Genomic DNA, 22226 nt, shown 5'->3' with positions numbered 1-22226 from the left:
TGTTCTAGTGGGAGAAAAAAAATACACTCCTAAATTGCCACTGCCAGCGATCGATCCCGGTACTTTCCACTTTAATTCACAGCGCCCACCACTCCGCCAGGACGCGCAGTGTTGAGCTTCAAAGCTTTCATAAGTCGAACACAGACTGCCTGTAACATTTTGATCTAACGATGTCTTATGACGACCAGTTCATTGTGTATGCTATATTTGGTAGCTACTACAAGTTAATAGCATACTGCTGCAAGAGCTTAAAGAGGCACTTTAGCGGCAATTTATTTATTTATTACACATTGTAAATCTTCTAAAGATAATAAATATTTCTTCTGTACGTTTTGTCACTTAACTCCTACGAGGCTGGACCGATTTGGATTATAGTATATTAGTATTCTTCAAGTTTACTCAGGGGCTGGCACAAGTGGGCAAAGAGCTCGTGGATGAATAATAGACAATAAATACATAAGCTTTGCTATATATTTTCGTTTATATTGGACAATAATAATATGAGCGTTAGATGCTAGTCAAGGTCTATGCATTCTACTTGTTTTCCATACAATAAATAAACAAAAGTGACGTTTGACAGCAGTGATTGCAAGATTTACGCATTCCTGACGCGAGATACGTAATCACCCAGCCGGTGTTTTTAAGATTTAGTAGTAGAAGAGCTTTTTGTGTGTGCTCGTCCTGGTAGTACTACTGCCATGTTTGTTACCGCCGCAAAGCAGCATTACTTCGTTCTTAACGCAACACATTTGGCAAACTAAGTTTTTTTTTTTTTTTAAAAACCTAAAGCCACAAGATATTGTGGCAGTATGCTTTATGTTTACTCAGTGGCTGGCAAATGTAGGCAAAGAGCTCGTGGATGAATAATAGACAATAAATACATAAGCTTTGGATGCTATATATTATCGTTTATATTAGACAATAAATATATAAGAATTGGATGCTAGTCAAGGGCTATGCATTCTACTTGTCTTATATTATGTCTGATTTAATTAAGCCGATATTGAATCAATATTAGACATATTGACTGAATTTCCGCCAGTAACACAGTTCAACACGGTTTCATTACAAGGTTGCATTACTTGTTTACGTTATAACGTCTTAAGAGCTTCCTGGTTTGAATAGAATAGAATAGATTAGAAAAACTTTATTGCAACACAACACAATAGGAAAAACACGAGGAAAACAGTAATAGTACTTAGTGCTAGGGTGCAAAGGCGGCCTTATCACTAAAAGTGATCTTTTAAAGGCAACCTGAGCGTACGAATCCGATAAAAAAGTGGAAGTGGGTGGTGCATCAAGGATGCATGACATACTTTTGCATATTAACTACAAAAATACCGATATAAATTTATATATTCTTCAATAGATATTTATGATATATATTTATGCTATTATAAACTTACATAATACTCAATTACATAGATAAATAATAATTTCAAATCATCAGTAGATTTTACTCCTTACATTTTTCTCATACCGGGCGCCCTATATATGAAAACCGATTCTTAAGGAGTAAACTCCAAAAAACTCTATTACTACTTAAAAGTTTAGTTTCTGACGGCCGTAACATATAATATCAATGGTTTACAATAACAATTAGTTCAGCTTTCATCTAGCAAATATAACATAGAATGTAGAACAACTTTATTGCTAACTTCATACTTGTTTTGGAAGTGAATTCTATGCGTGGGGTAAATTCAATAAACAGGTAACAAACAAGCTCTGATTTGCATTTATCCTCAAATCTTACGACCTAACTGATATAAGATTGATTCAACAAATAGGTCAGCCCAACTATTAGTACAAGAGTTATTAGAATACCTACAAATTATAATTGATATTATAAATGCAAAAGTGATTTGTTGGTTTTGCTTCTATCATGCACCCAAAACACACGGTAAATTTATAAACTCCAGGCTGGTACTGAGTCTCAAATACAAAATTACAATACCTGGAAATCGAGCCCAGGATATTCATGACCTGTAGTTTTACATGCTATACTGTAAACAATCGAGATAGCCTGCAAAACGGACTGTAGACGGGACATTACATTTAACATGAGGGCATAGCTGTGGGCAGAGTATCCAATAAAACTTTGTAATAGGTAGGTAACTATAAGCTTAAATCTGTGGGCAATGCTAACTAAACTGCACGTGCAGGTCATTCTTGACGGCTATCCGTAAATATGAACGGCCTTTATATAGCAATGAAGCGGAATATGATTCACGAATCTCGCATCTGGTATAAGGATAATCCTAAACAAAGTACAAATTAATGACTTCCCCGTCGCGACATTATTCAGGTAGCAAAAATATAAACGGAACCGAGAGGTAAGTGAGACGTAATGCATTCGAGCATTAAGTAAGAAAAAAACTTTTAAAATCACAAATACACTCGTGACGATATTGCCATGCTCACATAATATTGACCCGTAAAAGGGCGAAATCCAAAAGGGTACATCCAATCTTCCTTCTTAAGAGTGAAATCCTTTGGGAGTTAAGAAAATTGTATAAGTTAGTAAAAGTTATTCTTATAGAATATGGTGTATGTGCTATTTTATGTGAGACCAGTGGGACAAAACTAATTAGAAATAAGAACGATGAATAAGCTAGCTATTAGCTATAGTCTGCGTTTTATCTGTAAATATAGATTAGGCGGACCTGTAGAAAAGGGAGCCTTTCATATGTATCAGGCAATGTGAAGAATATAACACAGCACATTTAAGACTTCCAAATTATAATGTAAATGGTACCTAGTAACTTGTAACCGAAACGAAAACGATATCAAAAACGAAAACTTTCGTCGTATTACGATAACGAAAACAAAAACGATATATCATATTCGATGTTTTACGATGAACGTTTTCGTTTTACCATAATAATAACAGGCCGTTATAGCCGCTATATCTTAGTTGGTAAGACTACAGCCTCCTCAGATTGATTACAATTTTGCGAAACGAATTTTGCTTTTGTTTTCGTTTTAGATTTCTTTTTTAGATATTATTTTCATGTTTAGTTTCGAATCCCACCTATTGTTACTCGTCATAATCGTCATGGTAGTGTGCTAAAGTTGATGTGAAGAGGCGGAAGTGCAAGTATTTTTGTAAATAAACTTATACCGTTGTATATTATAACCATTAAGAAGCAAAATAATCGTATATTTTGTTACGACATGACACTCTTCTCTTTATCGTGCAATCCATTCAGTTATTTGTATAAATGAGGTGGCATAAAATACATCGCTTCTTGCAGGTCTTTTGTAATTCATGGATCATATTAAGAAGGAGTTCTGCTGGTAGGTATGCAAGAGAAATAAGAAAACTAAGCCCTTTAGCATAGTTCGAAAAACTAAAGTAACAAGAGTAAAAACGTGTTAATCCTAAGGCGTCATACAGATGTGCTACGATATAACCTATAAAGATTAAAGAAGCAAAAGGGTCGTATATTTCGTTACCACACTGTTCTCTTTATCGCTGGCGTAATTTATTCAGTCATTTCCATAAATAAACTGGTGCAAATAGCTATAGCAATGCAACAAAAAAGAGCATGCAATCACGCATAAAAATACTAGACCTAGCTATTATGAATGCAGCATTTTATTGCAGTTGATAAAAACACAGGTAGGAAACCGTAAACATTAGAAGTTACGGCTATGTCTTAGGACGCTAATAAGGATTTGAAATCCGTGACGTGATTTCTTACAATTAACCTATGTAGCTAAGTAAATACCTACTCAATTATTGTCTTACCCTGTCCATTATTCCTCTATAGCCTTATGAAATAAAGGCAGAGTAATATGCAGTTTCTTACACGTCATACAGGAAATAAAATGCCTTCACATTTGTTTTATAGTTTACTAGTGAACCGTCCGGCCTCGGACGGGTGAAATTTAGATACTAATGTGGGGCAGTTTAGAGTGATAAATAATGTTACGATTATGATTGGTAGGTATATACATAATGGTATTTATTGACTGGAGAGCACAGACAGACGCGAGGTATACGCTACGCAAACCCCGTGCCTCCCGCTGCCAACTGGGACGGACTCACGGCCCGCCAGCGACACTTTCCCAACTTTTTAATTCTCTGATATCCTCCAAGATACTAATTTTAATGATATACTGTAAATAGCAATTTTGATCTATACTACCTTCTTCTTCTGTTCCTGGGCCTTTTCCGCACTTGGTTGGTCTGGGACCGTCCGTTGTACGTATGGCCACTGATGCGGCTCCCCGCTGGATCACTGCAGCCAGCCGAGCTCGCTCCAGAAGCTTAGCAGGCCGCCCAGGTCGCCGAGTGCTTCATGGAGTGTTGCTGAGGAGCCAAGGTGTGCGGCGCGTTGTTCTGCTACTCAATTGCATTGGACCATTACGTGTATCGGTGTTTCTTCCGTCTCCATTCATCTATACTACCTATGTGAAGAAAGATTTTTCTTCCACATTTTAATAGACCTACTTTTTAATTACGCAGGCCGAACACGCTTTGGACAGAACGTGGCATTACAGATAGATTTTGAGGTGGAAATGGACATTAGTGTGGTAACATAGGTTGCATTCAATTGTAACAATCATTTTTTGAGTTGGTATATTGTAGGTATAAAAAAGCAAGGTAAATTTAGTTTTGTTTGAATTTAAATTTAGATTGACGAAATAAATCTGAGTAAGATGCTTGTGTGATCGGCAGGTGTGAGAACATCAAAGATTTGTAGTGTTTTATTTACTAAGCACACTCAACACTAACTGTTTACGTAAATATAACAAAGATGAAGGTGCGGCACAAGTGCCTCTGTAGAAATATCTAGTCTATCTAGTTTTTAATAAGTAATTCATAACGATATTTCCTCAAAGTGTAGTATAGGTATAACTCTGGAATAAAAATATAAAATTTTATTTATGGTGGATTCGATGATTCCTAGAATGCATCAAATATTGCGAAAAATATAAAAGAATGCAAAACAAAATACTGTAAATTGCAACGTATCATACTGAAATAAAATCCGGCCGGCATGTCACGATCTTAATTATCGTTGTAAAGTAAAAGTAAATAATGTCAGTAAATAAGCCTTACGAAGACATCAGTAACTGAACAAATTTCGCTAATAGGTCTTATAGCCATTCATGGTTAGTACCACGTGTAACAAAGCAATTCAATTAAAGCTACCAGCGTTATCTGAAGAATACAACGTAATTTACATCGCATTTAGTTTTATAGCTTATTAGCTAACTAGCGTTTACTACAGTTTTCTTACCTGGGATAAAAAGTTATGTTATCTACGCCCTCTCAACTAGTTTTTTGCCAAAAATCTAGTTAAGTGGTTGTTTCGTTAGGGCATAAAGGAAGCGCACACAATCATACTTTCGCATTTATAATATTAGTAAGAATAGTCTAAGTAAATACTTAGGTACGACGAAAAACAATATTATTATCATAAAGATTAGATAATAAAGAGATATTACAATAGTTTGAAATTTTAGATTAGGTACCTATCTTGTAGAACGTACTTCTTAAAGTACCTCTTCTAGCGAAGGTTGGCAATCTAAGCTTTGGACACGTAAACTCGTGAACTTTTATTAACTTTTTACTTTTATTATTTTTTAATTTGCACAGGTTTTACGCCGAAAATGTTCTTTCTCCTTCCAACGCTCTTTTTGCCTTGCACTCAAGGATGATGACTGAAATTCACATTCGCCAACATTTAAAATGATCGACCGAATGATCGACCTTTCGCAAAGTGTACAAAAAAGCATATAAAGCAACGTAATTTTTTATTGATTTAATAGGAGCACACGTAAAAGCGAGTTTGTTAATACGAGGGGTTTTAAAAAAAAATTTAATGTCTCATTTAGATTTATGTAGATTAACCTATTTTCATAATATTTAGTTAAAGACATCCTACGATTTTAAAGCATAACAAACTAACTATTATGTCCCAATTAATTTCCCTTCAATTAGTTTTCAGATTTCAAGCACAGTATTAAGTTATTAAGTTATTAAGTTGTTATAATAATTACAGTATATGTAATAATAAAAAGGTTTTTAAGAAATTATAAAATCATTTTAACTGCTCACACAACTCATAGCGGGCGAAATGACGGAGCAGAATTTGGAATCAAAACTATTTGCGAGAGCGATAAAAAGGGTGCAATTTAATTTAAAGCTGTTAGACCTGCAATTGGATGAAAACACCGAGACAAAATGTGTTTGGAAAAACATTCGAAATAAGTGGCTCTTTTGGTTTAATGTGATTTTAATGAACATCGCCACTATCGGAGAGGTTGCTTGGCTTATAGAAGGGGTATCGACGGGAAAAAGTTTTATTGATCTAGCCTACCAGGCACCCTGCCTAACCTTTTGCATCGCGTGTGACATTCAATGCGCATATTTCGTTCATCACAGAAACAGAATGCTTGAGCTCATAACATCCATACGTACTCTTCAATCGATGTCTACGGAGTTAGAAAAAACTGATGTAACCATTTTGAACGGTCAAGTGAAAATATTTTACATAACTGTTAACACTTTGACCCTCATGAAATGTTTAGCATTGTCCTCGTTCGGGTTAATCCCTTTTCTTACGCTGTACTGGTCTTACCAACGCACTGGTGAAGTAGAGCTGGTGTTGCCGTTTTATATTGCTTATCCTTTTGATGCGACTGATGTTCGTTTCTGGCCTATCGCTTATATACAACAGATATGGGCAGGTGAGCAATGACTACAGTAAACAATTCTGAATTATATACAATCCAGGATTATTGCCGAACTTTTTTGAGGGGAATGAAGGTGATACCAAACTATTATGTCGAAAGAGTTAAAGTGCTTTTCTCTCATCATATGCAAAAAAAAATGAAGTACTCACTACATTAAATATTTCAATTGTTATTATTGGTGAAGTTAAACTGAAGACATATTGAATAATGTTTAAATAATGTTTCATAATATAGTTCTTTGAATAGGATCCCTAGGATATAAAAGCGCCACCGATGTTAAACGCTATGAAAGTCGTGCTGACTTTTTTATGAATTAACTATTGCTCGTAACTATATTTAAGGCCTGTACAGTAATTAATTGCAATTTTTTTATTTTAGCTTTATTGGCCTGTCTACTTCTGTTGACTCCCAGTTTCCTCTGTTACGCCTGCTCTACATTTATAATTTTTCAATTTCATTTACTCAAAAAGAATTTGGAAAACATAATACCTTATGAAGACAATTTAGCTACATATATTATAAACAAGGATCTGAAGACTGAGTTTATGAAGATTATTAATCGTCATAGAAAACTGATAAAGTATGATATATATAAAATAAGTATTTAGTATCATTAAGGTTGCTAAGAACACAGAAAGGCTGACCGCATATTGATAAGATCGGCATATTGATGAATGTTTTTTAAGTAGGTTCATAGAAGGTTGCAGATGCGATCAACTTTTTCATGCTGGAGTGACCGAACGGTTGCACAAAATGCATAGAAGATATTCTCTTAAGACTATGTTGTCTCTTAGAAAGAGAACTGCTAAAGAGGTAATATCGATAGCGAACTTCCATATGTGGACGTCGAACATTTAATGCCAAATTGAATTAACTAACCTTTTATTAATGTGTGGTCAGCCTAATAGGCATACGATTTCAACAAAGTATAATAATATTTTTAAAGAATTATTATCTAACACTGTAAGTATGATTAGTATATTCCACATTTGCTTTCTGTACCGTTAACATTATTATATATAGTTTTAGTATTATTTATTTTACCATATAGTTTATTTTATTTATTTTATATATGTACTGTTTTTGTAATTATTAATATGTATGTATATTCTTAAAGTTTTGCGCACCGCTATAAGGATTCATATGTGAGCCAATGCCTCATAATGGTTGCCTGGAAGAAATCACTATAAGTGACAAGGCCGCCTTTGTTACACAAATTTAAATGACTTGTACCTTTGTTCTTTTTTATTTTTTTCTTATGTGCAATAAAGTATTTTTGATTGATTGATTGATTGAAAGTATATTAATTTAGTGTCTACTAATATATTAAGTTTTTCAGGTGTGTAGATTTAATGAAAGAAGTGTATACTGAGTCTAATTTGTTTAATATTATATTTAGTTCAATACTAATATGCCTCACCGGTTTTAATGTAATGGTGAGCCATTTTTTATTAATAATTTTTAGAAGCATAGAATTATAAAAAAAAATTACCTAATCATATATTTGGAAACTTTAGCAGTCCGTTATTGTGTTTCAGGCAATCGAAGATATAGCTTTGGCTGTGCCTTTCTTGCCATTTCTTTTGATGGATTTGTTACAGATATTTTTTATCTGTTATTATGGTGATATGATTATGACATATGTGAGTATAAACAAATAAACGTTATCCCCCAAACTATTCATGCCTCACAGCTGGACATAGTTCGTGTCTTATAAAAGAGAATGGGATTTAAAACCATACCACTATTCAGTTCGGACACGCTTTGGTGGGCTTTTATCTCATGTTTTTTATTGTTAGTGCGGTGAGGTGATGGCAGATCAGAGTATAGTTGTTGTTGGCACTTCCCGCGGTATGTCGTACAAGGCGATAAAGGGAATATAACAGAGAACGGGTAGCATGATCCTCTCTGCTACTACTACCTTCTACTAAAATCACCGAACCGTCCGTCCAGAGCGATAATGGGCAAGTACTCCCGTTGGGAGACGCCTTTGGTACAGCAGTGGATTTTTATATGCTTCGGAATGCCCAAAGTAAATTTTGTTAAAAAATGTTTGAAACCAAATTCAGGAAGGACCTTGTGTTTCGTAGTTGAAAACGCAGTTCTTTAAACATAAACTCGTGTATATGTTAATTTTCTTATATAATTGCTACTTCGAATTTATAATCTTTATCAATAAAATGAGTAAACAATTTTTAGAGTACAAGTATTAGTGATGCAGTTTACAAATGCCAGTGGTACAGAGCAGAAGCGGCCATTCTAAAAGATTTACTGTTCCTATCTTTGAGGTAAATGCGTCATTTACTTTTTCACTTTATTTATGCAGGCGCTCACGTTAAATAATTGAACGCTCCGAACGAGTTCTATGCAATAATAAACGGAAAGTGTTTTTTCACAGAGCTCAGAAACCGTGCATTCTCACAGCGCTGCAATTTTCCGATATGAATTTTAAAACGTTTACAAGAGTAAGTTTTAAGCTTAGACTGCTAACTTTATTTTGCTATGCCCTATGAAATTGATCGGGTTATCCGTAAAACAGTACAACAAATTTTCATCCGCCTTTTTCATATTTAAGTGATAGCTTGATAAAATCATTTTTAAAATATATTAGGTTTATGTTTTATGGTAATAAATTATCGTTATAAATTGGCTCCGTACTGATGAATAAATAAATTTTATTATGTTTCTTATGTTTCAGATATTAAGTAGTTCTTGGTCATATTTTGCACTGTTAAAGTCCATATATCGTAATTGAGCAATTTATTGATGAAAGATATTATTTAAACAAGAAATATATAGTAATATACCTGCACATCACTATTATTAATTATATTATTATTATATTATTAATTATATTATTATTATTATTTAATTATATTGTCATATACTCTACATGTAGTTAATTCTGTGCAATAAATTAAAGTATCGAAGTATTATATTAAAAAAAAAAGTAATACCTACAAGAGGTCGCGTGTGGTCGCGATATCGTGACAGGTATGGGAGGCTCAGCTGTAGCCAGAGGGTTGGTATCGAATGTTATAGATAAATATAAGAGATAACAAAAGAACAGTTGCAATCGTAGTAGTTGTTGTAGTAGTGAATAAATAAAGATGATTTAAAACTGGTTTCTTTTTAATTTTCACTAGCTGCGCCCCGCGGTGCTACCCGCGGTGGATAAGTAGTTTGTTTACTATGTGAGGACATAAAAAAGCATGATTGAGGTGTAAAAATACGAAGCTTCATATGAACCACCGTTGGGAGTCTAATATTTTTCCAGGACCAAAAGTAGCCTATTTTGAATTCCGTCCTTTCTACTAATTAATGCCAAAAATCAAGTCGTTTGGTTGCGCGAAGGAAGGACAAACAAACACACCTTCGCATTTATAATATTAGTATTGATCTATGTCTGTATGTAAATACTTTATTGCACACCACAGAAACTTATAATTATGACATGAAAATTTTAAACTTAAATCTAGGTTTGTACAAAGAGGCGGTCTTATCGCTAAAGAGCTAACTCTTCCAGACAACCTTTGAGTTAGGGTTAGTTAGATCTACGTAATTATAGAATCGTCATCATATCCATCGATGGATGTCCATTGCTGAGCATGTCTTCTTATAAGGGATATGTAAATAAACTTGGTAGGTTGGTATTCGCTCGGTAGTGTTCTAATAAACTTCAAAAGTAACCTGCCGAATGAATGAATATACGTTTATCGCATAACAAACCAAGGAACAACTGTTTTCTTATCCATATATACTAATAATAAAAACGCTAAAATTGGTACTTAACCACTTATTAACAACATCATAAACTTATTGTATCATAAATATTTTCAATGATCATCTTCCGAGGTAGGCAGTTATTAGCATAATTTATAGCGTACTCGAGGGATCTTAAGCGAATGTTAATATAAACAGTTAGAAAAAATTATCTCGTAACGTAAGCATGGTGTGGTAGGTTCCAGTCATTAAACTGGCATGATGGATATGTTTGTTTATCAATTTATTGTTATAATTAACTAAGAGTTAAGCGGTTTTATTTTTTTATTTGACTAAATATTATGATAGTAGTTCTAAGGCTTCCTTCAAACGTCAGTTACTTTTTATGTTATAAAAGAACATATCGAACGGTTTCTCGTAACAGATGTCCACTGCTGGACATAGGTCTTCTCGGACTTCCACACTCCACGGCCCTGTTTCGCATGTGTCTAGCAATAGTTTGCTATTCCTATGATGTTATTAGTGCTCCTAATCTACCAACACTGCGCTGTCCAGTGCCATTCCAGCAGCACATTCAGATCCCAACTTAGATCGTTGCTCCATGCTACCTGCCCCGCCCATTGCCACTCTAGCGTCGCAACTCGTAAGCTACAGTAACTCTTATTCTTCTACAATTTCCAATGAGACAGAAAAGAGGATTCGTGATCTAGGAGCAGGCTGCTATAATGTACGTTGACTTTAATGATTATCATCTGTCAACAAATTCTGTTTAGCATCCCTAAGCTACGACTTGGCCACGGGACATTCAGAAATACACGGGTGCTGAGCCGGTCGATGCTAATCGTAGTATGCGTTATGATGTATGTTATGGATTTTTTAGTTGGTAGACGCTTTCTTTGCCTCTGCCGCACGGTTCATTCGCGGTGCGTATATACGTCTCTTGTCTCATATATAACTCGGAGTTAGTGTCTCTTATTCTTCTGCTTTGAGTCTTTAAAAACCTGGTGGTGCATACAACCGATGCTTTTTTCCATCCAGATCTATCCCGAGCAGACTTAAGCGTAGTCCAAGATAAATTGGAAGCCTTCATTTCCGCTTCCAGAGACCGCTTCCAGAGACCGCTTCCAGTAAACAAAACGAAGCGCTGCCTTTGGCCTTCCACATTTTCGAAATGCTTCTTGTTAGAGACCGGATGTTCGGCATAGAGCGCGACTAGTTCCATTTTCTACGCCGAATTTGGTCAAGGATCCAGGGGCCCTGAATTGGAAATTGTTTCTGGCCCTAAGATGATACGCAGGCACATGTTAATGAAGTATACCGAAATAGTACCTATACTACAAATATAACTACGGCGTTAGTTCAGCCGTAGCTAATTACCATCCACCGACAAAGACGTGACGCTTAGCGATTTAGCGTTCCGGTACGATGTCTCGGAGAGAAAAAAACTTTTGCCACATGTAATTGTAACAATGTGGTTCATAGACTCGTTTATTATTTCAAATAACATAAAACACCTCCTTTAATGAGCAATAGCGATACACCCAACGATGAGGTTACTGAGAGTTACCGAAATATATTGTTTATTAATTAATAATAGTTACATCAAAGCGAGGGTGTGTGTTATCTGTAATTAGGATGGGCGTGACTAAATTGCCGTAACCATATATCATGCGTACGTGAATCACTATGCTGTAATTGGAAACCTTAAGAGCATTTTCGCTTGGAGCTGATTTACATCGCATATAAATTGCTGTCTTTGTCGCTTTGGCGCTTTTGGAGTGTCATGTTATTTTTTGCATATTTTAATTACAATTTATTGCAGCATTTAAGCATCATCATAACTCAATTAGCTTCCCAGTAAAAGTGTAAAAATGGACTTACTTCCTAACAGTACACATATCCAGGCGTTCACATTTAACATGCCTGACAGAAAAAAGGAGTGTTATGTTTTCAGGATTTACGTAATGTACAAGTGGAACAAACAAGCCATCAAGCTTGTTTGTCCCACTTTAACTTTTAAATGCCTAAATATATGAGATATCGGACAAAACAGAGCAATACTTCACAGGGCATGTAAGGAACACACTTCCTACAAAGTATGTGCCGCCATGTGTTCACTAACCTGAGGCATTGATGTATGCGCCTGTAAACACACCGTTAACCCCATCCATGCCTTTAAAAGTGAATCAAAACAGCAATGGTGCTTGGCGACAGAAATAAGCATAAAAAGTGCTACTACTGGTATGTATAAATTACAATTAAATTAAATTATTTAAGTATGAAAATTCGTACAGGGTACGGGTAGCGTGTTCTTAATTTTACTAATTACATATTAGGTCTACCTAATTACTTAATTTATAGCTTAACGTTAGAAATGAGTTTTAGATAAATAATCTTTTATTTCAATATAAAAATTAGGCAGCAAGACACGACACAAGACCTATAAATTTGGAAATCCGTCCAATGGATGCCCACCAGTGGCGTGCATACATGGTATGCACAGGGTATGCAGATGTTATAAAATAAAGAAAATCTCCAGTACGAGTTATGAACGTGTAGGATAGGACGTGTAAGAGTTATTAAAATTCTACTCTTAATTATTCATAACTCGTACTGAAGATTTTCTTAATTTTATACCTTCTGCATACCCTGTGCATACCCTCTATGCACACCACTGATACCCACTATGAGATATGAGAACAAAGGAAGTTATTTTCTACAAAGCCTCTTTTTCAGTAAAAATACATTTTCATTTCTAAAGGGTAATTTATTTTAATTTAACAGAAAGAGCGTTCATTTTGGGTCGACCGTTAACCTCCGTTGCTTGATCCTTTAATCAAATCCTATTTTACTGTAAATGAAGCGGTGAATTGAATGATACTGTACCATTCTAAATAAATGCTATGGCTTCGGAAAATGGGTACAAGGAAGAATTGAATGTAAAGCGTTCATAAACATTCTCTTTGTTTTGTTTATTACGATTTTAAAACGCAAATCAAGATGGAAAGGAAAAATAATGCATTAATGCTAATAAAATCAATTTAGAAATGAATTTGTAATCAACATTATAATTCGGTCTTCGTATAAATAATAAAATTTACAAACCTTACTAATTGTTCTTACTTGGCATAAAATTTTTGGGTGCATATGTGTGTGCGTGTATGAATCACAACCTTTTTTCTGTTGCCGTAATAATTCTTGGCCCCATTTGCTAAGCAATTGTAAATTGCAGGTTTTCTCGCTTTTCGCGGATTATAGCAAATTATGAATATGTTCATTGTACATCATGGAATTCCGTCTGCTATTTTTTTTCCATCACTGCGTATCTTTTGCTGCAACTGTATAGCTATTTCACACACAGTAGATACGAATTTCTGGAAAAACTATTTCATTATTATGGATACTCACTTGCCTTGGTAAAATCTTACCTTACCTACTGTGGAAAAGAATTAAAACATTAATAATTGTAAACGAAACATTATTTGCGAAACAGGAAAATAATTTTACAGACCGATGACAATTGTTGGTAATAATATAAACAGTTAATTAGTACCGGCGATGCGGTAGTCTCCGCCATGTGCCAAATATTTTGAATTCCCGAAAATATACTCACAGTACAGACGGCAGTCACAGACAATAATAAAATAAACATCTCCAATGATCATTCATTGTTCGAGGTAGTAAATTTGATGATTTACTGCACACTCAAGCTGTCTCGAATGATGCCGATTGTTAACAGCTAGGAGAATGAGCTCTAAGCGTAAACATACTGCGAGGTTACTGACATTCATCATAGCTGTATAGGTTTGCATAATACGGTTAAATTCGACCATGTGTCTTTTATATTTGAGTATTATTATAATTATTATATTGACAACATCCTGGTACACCGTGGTCTTACCAGTGGGTGAAATTGGTGGGATCAAAGGCCTAAACGGTTTTGGAACGGTTTTTTTATTTTTAGAAAATTGAGAGGAAGCTGCAACGAGGATTCATCTGCATAAGGATCGCCAACCATGTAGCAAGATTGCAGCTTCTGTTTAGTCTGCAGATAGTGTGCCTAATACAGAGCCACCTTATGTGTTAACATAAATCACCTACTCTCAAAGTCACATCTTAAATATCAATTGTTGCGTATTTAACATGTATGTATAATATGTAACTAAATGAAATACGTGGGCATGGTCGATAAAAACTTAGTTTTTAACCGAGAGACCGTCATAAAAAAATAATTCTGAAGTTCTGAAGTTGTTGACTTAACAAAATCATCTAATTGCAATTATTATGAATTTTAAATTTGACGCTCACTAGACGATTAGCGAACGTAAAAAAAGATTTTATATCTATCTTATTTCACGAGATATGATCTAAAAGCTATTACGAGAGTTTGAAGCCTATTACGAGAATTTGCAACTCGACAAGAAAGCTTTCAAGTACTTTAACGTCATTAATCATACCTTCTTAGTATTTTTCTCGATCTACTAATTTTAAACATACTCTACTTATTTTGATAGACTAGTGTGTATACTCTGTATTATAAAGAATGATTTTATTACTTACATATAAAAGCTTCCGCGTTCGATTTATGTGCACTATTCGTAGAGCTTCTGGGGCTGTAAGTATGTGCTACTAAAACACAATGTTTTTAATGCGGACTATAGTTAGGTGCCTACTTCATAATTCAAATCTGGTTCTCTTATCTTTTTAAAGTTTGATTTGAATTTTATATCGTTGTACGAGCAAAAGAATAAATTCATACTGCCTGAAAAATTTAATGTTTTTGCTATTTATTATTTACGTAAAATATCACCAGTGTATGGTAACAACTAATATTCGTATTTTGTCTGCGTGAAATTGTAATATTTTGTCATCTAACATAGGTACCGCTAGTATAGACAAATATTACTCTAAGTATAGCATTTCTTATAGCATTTCTATAATTGACACTTTATAAGATCTGACTCGGAACACCAACTCTTTCAATATATATATTTTTTCCACAGTTGTTCACTTTTCGGAGTGATCTTGTTTGACGACGATGCATTTTCAGTTGGTAATGCAGCCTCGACGATGCCTCTCTATTCATTGTGGTCTTCAGCAGAACATTGGATTATGGAGGTAAGTGTTGCTTTTATGAGGTCTGTTTAACGCGTAAAGTTTGCCTTCCAAATGACCCTGGACAATAAGTAATAGAGTTTTCATTCCCAAGTTTGAGGATTCGTATCTGTACAGGCTACAATAATCTTTTTTTGAATTTTAGTTCCTCCAAGATCGATAAGTTAGCCGGAAATGTGGTCCACAGGATCCGCAAAAGTTGCCGCCAGCACCACTTTTCAAGTGCATTGATTTTGCGTCGGTTTCAGGCGAACTGTCCAAGTTCCTGCGCCGTACAAAAATACTTCGAAGACTAAACTTCATATCTGGTCGACTTCACATCAAAAGTGACTATGCGGTTGGAAATATCATATGAAGTTTTTGCCATTTGCCACTTCTGCATAAACAATGCGAAGTTCATAAGTATTTTGAGCTGACTTTAGAAACAGAAGACAGACGAATAAAGCGCTAACCCAAAAGATGAGTCAGGAATAGCTTGACGTGTTTCCTTCAAATAAAACATGGAAAAAGAATAATTTTGAAAAAACACTCGCGCGCTGAACACAAGCGCTCGGTGAATGTCTGCTTCTAATTATTTGCTGTTTTTAGAATAAGTAGGTCCAAATCTTTATTGAACACCTACATGAATTACAACAAAATTTGAATGATTAATATAGTGAGCTTTTAGTAACATATTAAATCAATGGAAAAATATCAAGATGTACGTGTCACGTCCGCGCCACGGCATTTTAGTGTGACTTGCGCATAAGGAAGAGAGAGTTGTGTAATTTTGGGAAAAGTGTTGCGTTTATTGAAACCACTGGTGGCACTACTCTCCAAAGTTATAAAATTAACAAACTTTTCCGACGCGGTATTTGGTCAAGCTATACCTAGTATATTAGAGCTGTGAGTCATATTAGTATAACGTTGTTCTGAAAACAACATATTAGGCGAAGTATAGCTGTGATAAAGTTTGGTTCTGCATGGAGCATCACGACCAGTAGTGGGATGGCTTAACTAAGTTGCAACTTAATGTGCACTGTGCGGATCGTCGATTTAGGAATCAATCGCATTGTAGCATCATTGCATCGGCGCTATTGTAAGACTTCAAAGATTGGAATACCGGTTCATGATTACCTAGTGTGTCAGTTTTTTATAAGCTGGTACATTAGAATGTGGCTAGGATCTCTTTGATTTATATAGTTCCTCCCTCACTTTCCACATAAAAATTGCCTTCACTGACTGACAATGTGAGGGATAAAGCCTTTTGTAGTAACAGAAAAAGTAAGGAGCAAGGATGCCCTATTGGCTTCCGTTTCCCCCGCCTAAAGCTAGGTAAAAATGTAACGATTGTTAATACTGATTCGCAATACCTACACCATTTGAAAGAGCTAATAATCCTGTATTCAGGGCAATAAAAATTATTGCGATCATCGCAATTTTATAATCACAGGTGTCAAAACTGACACACAAATTCACATAAGACTGACGCGTTGTATCTTAATGCAGAAGACGAACGTCTACTGGAATCTTACATTTTCAATGAAGATGTGCACGCTCGTTATCTCGGAATCATAATGAGTGTGTACGACTTACCATAAATAATAAAACGAGTTACCGTAGTCATCTTTCCGCCTGAAAACAAACTTACCCACTACGTCAGAAATATAAATCCGGATAAATATGAAGTACCTAGTTAATGACATTCAATGAAGAATATCATTTTTATTTTTGAATAATTCTAATTTAAAAAAGGGGATTTTTTTTCTTTCAAAACAAAACTATTTAATTTGTTTAACTAGCCAGGCATTGTTGGTAATATTATAATTCAAGTTTTTAGGATGACGGTCATTTTAAATGTGATATTCTATACATATCTAATACCTAATTGATCACGCAATTTCGTAATAGGCACGGTCTGAAATTTTGATATGTATAGGGGTGAATAAAAACTAATTATTTTCTGAAGTAGTGTAAAATTTATAAGCAAACTAAAATTGTAGAAATATTTGGTACAAAATTATATATACATTCAGATGATTTAATATATATAAAATATTTAATATATTGCCATAAAATAAAGGCATCTAAAATTTCAGTTAAAATAGAATTACCATCTAATAGTAATATTCTTATTTTGGCTGGTTTTTTGTACCAGATTAGTTAAAATATAACAAATTTTTTATGCTCAATGAAAAAGTTTACCTAGCAAAATATACAAGGTTTGCCAGTTTCCAAATTGCATGTTCAATTCGAATTTCATATAGGTATGAGCGAGAATTTAGTATATGAGCGGACCAATAACATTAATCTTTTAAAGTGAAGCGCAAAATGTCTGGCGCCAACGTATATTTGGATCTCTTTTTTCTTAGAACGTACCTCGAAAAACATTTATTCTTGTCAAATATGCTTGTAAGCCGTTGCCGTCTGGTGCCGGCAGATCAGATATCTCTGATAATTACAAAACCAAATACTCTCTTTCGAAAAATTATTTAATTGAGTCATAGAGCAGACACTTATGACAGCTACCAGACATTATTGATCTACGCTTACTTAATCCCAGTCTTCTGCCGGTTTTTCGTACTTTACAGGGATAGTGGGACGTCATTCTATATACATAAAACCTTTATCTCCCTATTACACTGAACTTTCGCTGTCTTTGCAAGAGAATTTCGCTTATGGCTACTTACTCTCTACTTTCTATCAACCTGATCATTGTTTAAAATTAATATATTTTTCAAAAGCTGCTTTACTCAGTTTTCTAAAAGTAAATCGCAGTACTACCACCATGAAAAATAAAAAGAGTTCGACTGATAACATAAAATACTAAAGTAGCAAATCAATCCAACCATTATTTATGTCGATCGAAGCCGGTCGCGGAAAACTTTGTGAAAATAAACTCCGGGAAAGCTTTTACGAGAACAAATGTATCTATTGACATTGCTCCAGTCATCCGTGACGCCTACACTATTGTAAAAACGATTTGCTTACTCATAATATATATACCTACACTTATTATACAATAGTGTGTTATGAACATGTTCGGGATTTCTTGTAACGTACACTGAGGTTATTCAAAATTAGTTTTATATTAATGTGTAAACGTAGCGTTGGTTTACCCCCAACGAGGTGAACATCAAGGAAGTCTGCTGGGCTAATATTTAAAAAAAAATGAGCAGTGAAATATGAATTTAATAGTAATTACGGTGCCTTACGCTAGTATAGATTTGTGAATCGAATATATTTTGAGTGCGAGTTCAAAATGATTTAGCTACGATATCTCAATATCCTCAAAAAATATTTAAATCTAAGTAAGTCTTTGGATTGATTTTGGGCTGTTTTTTTTAATCGTTAGACAATCCGTCCAAGGAATGATATTATGTTCCTTTAACGTCTTAACATCAGAAACTTCAAAATATTAATTGGCGATTAAAATAATAATCGGCTTTTTGTTCACTTTTTTATTTCTTCTTTTAAGCTAGACTCATTATGTACTTTTTTATCTCCTTATGGTATTGTGAACCAAGCTATATTTCGCAAATATTTCCAAAGTTTAATATTTCAGTATATCTATAATTCACTATGACATATAATTATCTATTTATCTGTAATCTATACACTCTACAGTTTTTCATCATTTGAGAATATTTTATTCAGAACTATTAGAATCTATGTTTTATGATACAGGCTCTTTGTCCAAGAGATCTTAATTTCTATTCAAAGATATTTCATACTCATCAATTTTAAATGCGACTAAATTTTTGTAAAAAGAATAACTAAACTAAAGATCCGTGAGTACAACCATCAATTTAACATACATAATATGCTCAGATCTCAAACGAAGGGCCTAGCTCAGTATTTAAGATAATACCTATGTAAAGTTCTGACAGATACAATATTAATAAATTTTATGACATAGCCATTCGAATTTAAATTAGTTTGCGTTAAAAACTAATAAATATCGTTCATTAAAAGCAATAAATACCCTTTTAGCAGAAACTAACGTTCGTGCTTTTTTATCTCACGAACGAATCTCAGCACAAAGTATGATTTTATGTTAATAATTATATCATTTTACTCGATTTTGTTTTCGTTTCTTTTGTTTCTACGGCATTTGTAATCACAGTGTTTTATAATCATATTTAGTACTGGAATCTTCACATTAATTAACACGGCACCACTGTTTGTAGGCAGCTGTTGCCTGTAACTTACTTAATTGTGCAATTTTTGTTTGCATTGATTACATTACAAACAATAAATTTACTTCAACATTGTCATCGAAATAGTGAATTTAAAAATAACTCACCTGATATCAGCACTAACTGTTCTAAGACACCAAAATATTCACCAAAACCATAAATTTAAAACCAATTGTACGCTAACTGTACCTACTCAAGATAAATTGAATCTTACAACGTAACAGTTGCATAAATAGCTATTATTCCTCTTCCTGTGTTTATACAATAACTGCCTCTAATGCCCTACTACACAGACCACCGCTCTCATAGGATTGGAAAAGCACCTAAGCTAAAATTACTACTTAAAAGAAGAAACTTACAGATGCTTGAAACTATAAAGAACTGGAGCTGAGCTGTAATGTATGGAGGACTCGATGAAGTGCATTGTAAGAAACTGAGCTAGGCCTACTTTCAAGTCGGGCCTGCTTTTAATCTAAATACTTCCTACACTGAATGTATGTCATGCAATCAATGTCATCATTTTTATAACTTAACTAGCTATCGCAATTTGCATAATTGATACGTGATTGGTTTCCTAATGACTAACTATGCAGGACAAAGATATTTCTCCGAACAACTATGTTTTAATGAACTTCTTAGAATGGTTATTGTTTGTAAACACTTAAATGGTCGATAGTGCATACTGCATTGGCATACCAATTATAACTTCACGATCGTTCAAGTATCATAATCCTAGCCTATGACAGTCCGCTGCTGGACTAAAACTCCTAACGGAAGAGTTTGCCCATAATCACAACGCTCGGCAGACGGTTTCGTTATAACTATAATAGTAACACAGACCACGCTTCTGCCCGATCTCCTTTATACTCCGTTAGTCTCGTACGACACCCGCGGGAAAAGGAGGGGTAACAACTGTATTCTGATCTACCGTCACCACACAGCACACTACACACGAAGCAGTAATAATTTCTTTCAGTTATTATTAAAATATTGGTTTCGTTCCAATTGGATAAAAGATTTATCTGCCAGTTGTTAAAAAATTTCATTTCACATGACCACAGGATTTGGATAACAAAGAGACAGATTAAAAAAAACTATTCTAGCGACTTTTTATAGACTTTATTATGATTGTGCAATTCTATATTTCGCATATCAATCCAAGAAAGTAATCGCTAAGTTAAATTTACACCAAGATTTCCAGGTACCTACTGATTATACGTAAAAAACGTATGTTTTAAAATTACTTCGAGAAAAGTTTTCACATTCTTTATGTTCTTCTTTTTTCATTAATGTTTGGGTAAAAGCTTCTACGTAAAGTACGTGCGTAAAGTTGATAAGATACTTGATTAAGTTTGAAACTGTACTTTGGCTAATTGGGTTCTCATTTGAGCGGTAAAATATACATAATTAATTATGTGCCTTAGTATTGTATCTTTTCCTATGATATAAAAAACTACCTCGTAAATCTAGTGGTTAGCATATCCGACTAGGTCTCGAGTTCAATACGGCGATATGGCGAAAAATGGCTTAATATTGGGGTTTTCTGTTAAGAAATTCTCAATACCACACTGGAAAGTGGTGTTGTCTAACCCCGTGCTATGGAGAGCACGCTAGGCCGCCCGACCCGCTTATCATTTCTATCATGTGATATGTTCGTATAGAAGCAGCGTGGTGGGTCATTGCTCTAAAAGTATTTGCACTGTGTGTTGTTTTGATTACGAAGTTTTTCTCGTTTATTGTGCCAAGTTTTTTTTTAAAAGCATGGGCATAAACTGCTTTTTCAAATGTAAGAAATGTAAGTACTCGTAAGTACGTGATACCTTAGATCTGTGTGTGATTCCTAGAAATGCGGGTTTGCGGGCTTCTAAGATTTTCATCGAATTAACATGACCGATGGCTTAACGTGATTTCCGAAGCACTGGCTACTGGCGGGGGTGAATAAGCTGAGAATTTGCCCGAAGGAAAAGCCGATACTCAACCTTTTTGGGTATATATAATAAGCGACTGTATTATTGTATACAGTGCCTGAAGACCAAAGTGTTCGAACAGTGCGTGTTGCCAGTGATGACTTACGGATCCGAAACGTGGTCGCTTACTTATAAGAAGGCTCAGTATCACTCAATGGACGATGGAAAGAGCAATGTTGGGAGTATCTCTACGACATCAAATCAGAAATGAGGAGATCCGTAGAAGAACCAGAGTTACCAACATTGCTCAGCGAGTTGCAAAGCTGAAGTGGAAATGGGTGGGGCACATAGCTCGGAGAACCGATGGACGTTGGGGTTCCAAGGTGTTGGAATGGCGGTCCCGCACAGGTAAACGCAGTGTTGGTCGGCCCCCAACGAGGTGTGGACTGACGACGTCAAACGAGTCGCTGGAAACAAGCGGCCCAGGACCGTGGATTTTGGAACTCTCTACAAAAGACCTTTGTCCAGCAGTGGACTTCAATCGGTTGAAGTGATGGTGAGGATATTTATGGTATATATATATAAATAAATATAT

At 34.8% G+C, this 22226-nt stretch overlaps 1 protein-coding gene across 1 annotated transcript; it reads left to right on the top strand.

Annotated features, from left to right (window-relative positions):
* The first annotated feature begins 6089 nt into the window (after positions 1-6089).
* LOC120623929 (odorant receptor 4-like) lies at positions 6090-9463 on the top strand. Its single transcript, XM_039890223.1, has 7 exons — positions 6090-6702; positions 7087-7288; positions 8048-8144; positions 8247-8351; positions 8908-8996; positions 9107-9173; positions 9407-9463. Exons 1-7 carry the CDS (start codon positions 6090-6092, stop codon positions 9461-9463), a joined length of 1230 nt encoding a protein of 409 aa, XP_039746157.1.
* Positions 9464-22226: the final 12763 nt, after the last annotated feature.

The sequence above is a fragment of the Pararge aegeria genome, chromosome 5 (assembly GCF_905163445.1).
Source record: "Pararge aegeria chromosome 5, ilParAegt1.1, whole genome shotgun sequence".
Taxonomy (NCBI): Eukaryota; Metazoa; Arthropoda; class Insecta; order Lepidoptera; family Nymphalidae; genus Pararge; species Pararge aegeria.
The sequence above is the reverse complement of the archived record's forward strand: the minus strand, read 5'-3'. Positions and strand labels throughout refer to the sequence as shown.